The sequence below is a fragment of the Triticum dicoccoides genome, unplaced genomic scaffold (assembly GCF_002162155.2).
Source record: "Triticum dicoccoides isolate Atlit2015 ecotype Zavitan unplaced genomic scaffold, WEW_v2.0 scaffold76542, whole genome shotgun sequence".
Taxonomy (NCBI): Eukaryota; Viridiplantae; Streptophyta; class Magnoliopsida; order Poales; family Poaceae; genus Triticum; species Triticum dicoccoides.
In genome coordinates this window covers 1,664-4,028 of record NW_021298203.1, presented here as the reverse complement: position 1 = coordinate 4,028, position 2,365 = coordinate 1,664, and the positions used below count along the sequence as shown (strand labels likewise).

Here is a 2,365-nt window from a genome sequence, read left to right as displayed (position 1 = left end):
CCCTCCGAGGATCCATGCACTCGGAATCACAAGTGATCGCAAGAACGAAAATCTCGACGGCCATTAAAAACTTCGCAATGCGTAGGCGACCGAGAATTAGCAAAACCGTTGAAAAAACAGATACTCCCAGAGAGAGTGTATATGAAGTTCAAAAAAAGAGGGAGGGGAAAAAAGTCAGACCCCTAGTCCATGGAACGCACGGCACGCGCCGTCGGCCGACCCCACACGCAGCGGCTCGTTGCTTCGCCGTGTCACAACCAAACCGCGTGTGGCCTGGCCGTCTCTCCCCTAAAAAATCCCCAATCCTCTCCGCAATCCCCAATTCCCGATCTCCCAGCCCCGACCCCCACCAGACCTCCGCCGCAAACCGAATCCCTCGCCCCGCCCCGAAACCCTAGCTAGGCAGCCATGGGCAACCCGGAGAAGCTGATGGCGCAGATCTTCGACCTCAAGTTCACGTCCAAGTCGCTGCAGCGGCAGGCGCGCAAGTGCGAGAAGGAGGAGAAGGAGCAGAAGCTCAAGGTGAAGAAGGCCATCGAGAAGGGCAACGTGGACGGCGCCCGGATCTACGCCGAGAACGCCATCCGCAAGCGCACCGAGCACATGAACTACCTCCGCCTCGCCTCCCGCCTCGACGCCGTCGTCGCCCGCCTCGACACGCAGGCCAAGATGCAGGCCATCGGCAAGTCCATGGGCAACATCGTCAAGTCGCTCGACTCCTCCCTCGCCACGGGCAACCTCCAGAAGATGTCCGAGACCATGGACAGCTTCGAGCGCCAGTTCGTCAACATGGAGGTCCAGGCCGAGTTCATGGAGGGCGCCATGGCCGGCTCCACCTCCCTCTCCACGCCCGAGACCGAGGTCAACTCCCTCATGCAGCAGGTCGCCGACGACTACGGCCTCGAGGTCTCCGTCGGCCTCCCCCAGGCCGCCGCCCACGCCATCCCGGCCGCCAAGGAGAAGGAGAAGGTCGACGAGGACGACCTCACCCGCCGCCTCGCTGAGCTCAAGGCCCGCGGCTGAACGACGGCTTTCACTTCACTTCAGGTGATTATTTAGATCTAAGCCTGGCCCCTCGTATACGAATGAACGAGTGATATACTACTAATTGCCTGCTGCTGCACAATATTGTTTATAGTTTTTACTCCCTCCGTCCCAAAATTCTTGTCTTAGATTTGACTAAATACGGATGAATCAAGTCACGTTTTAGTATTAGATACATCCGTATCTAGACAAATTTAAGACAAGAATTTTGGGACGGAGGGAGTACATAAGAAAAATTGTGTCCTGTAATAATGTCGTCTCATCAAGTATGATGAGGATTTGTGGTTGTTAGGTTGTCCTGGTGCTTATGTAAGCTTTTTTTAGCTTCTGGCTTAGTTTTGCACCTGCATTATTCTAGATTTACATTTGTACAACTAATATTTGTCCTAACATGTTACCGCTAACAACTGTAAGAGCGAAGGTTAGCTAGCTTTGCATATCGTGTATAACACCGAGCTTCTTTCAAGGTCAAGAGCATTGTATATCATATTGTATACTACTTGCCTGCTGCTGCACCATATTGTTTACCTTTTATACTTGAGACTTGGTCCTCTAATGTCGTCTCATCAGCTATGATGAGAATTTGTGATTGTTAGGTTGTCGTGGTGCGTATGTAATCTTCTTTCAAGCCTTTCGTTTTGGAATCCTTTAGCTGATAAGTTTAAGAAATAATGTTGTGCTTCTTTCAAGCCTTCCGATTTGGAATTCTTTAGCTGATAAGTTTGAGAAATAATGTGGTGATTCTTTCAAGCCTTTCGATTTGGAATTCTTTAGCTGATAAGTTTGAGAAATAATGTGGTGCTTCTGGTTCAGTTTTACACTTAAAAAGATAGATTTCAGATTAGTACATGATACCTGTAAGGCTGTAACAATAATAACAACAAAAGATAGCAACACTGAATATTGTGCATATGTTGTCAAGCTTCTATCAAGCTTTTTAGGTTTATGTGTATGAACACACCCTTCTATTTGACATATTATTTACGGTATGCAATTGAGAGTGTGATATACTCCCTCCGTCCGAAAAAGCTTGTCCCTCGAATGGATGTATCTACTCCATTAGAGGGACAATCTTTTTCGGACGGAGGGAGTACCATATAGGGATATTTTGCATGTGTTGGAGTTTGTACTATATTATGCATGTTCGTTGAAGTTCAGTCTGAAAGCTATGCTTAGGTGCCTAATCCAGGAAGTACTTCCATGGTACAAAATAATGATGGTATTGAGATGTACTGGCCTATATATCTGCAATTTATAGCTCCACATCCTTTCGCCAAGTCATTTTGATTATATCACAAGGGCATATAGTCCCGTCAATGTA

General features: G+C 47.9%; 1 protein-coding gene across 1 annotated transcript in view; it reads left to right on the top strand.

Annotated features, from left to right (window-relative positions):
* Positions 1 to 275: 275 nt before the first annotated feature.
* LOC119347829 (ESCRT-related protein CHMP1) overlaps positions 276 to 2,365 on the top strand; it is a 3,677-nt gene continuing 1,587 nt past the window's right edge. Inside the window, exon 1 of the mRNA XM_037616351.1 lies at positions 276 to 1,047. Within this exon, the coding sequence (XP_037472248.1) occupies positions 409 to 1,023 (615 nt within the window). The 5' untranslated portion in view covers positions 276 to 408 and the 3' untranslated portion in view covers positions 1,024 to 1,047. The remainder of the gene's footprint in view (positions 1,048 to 2,365) is intronic.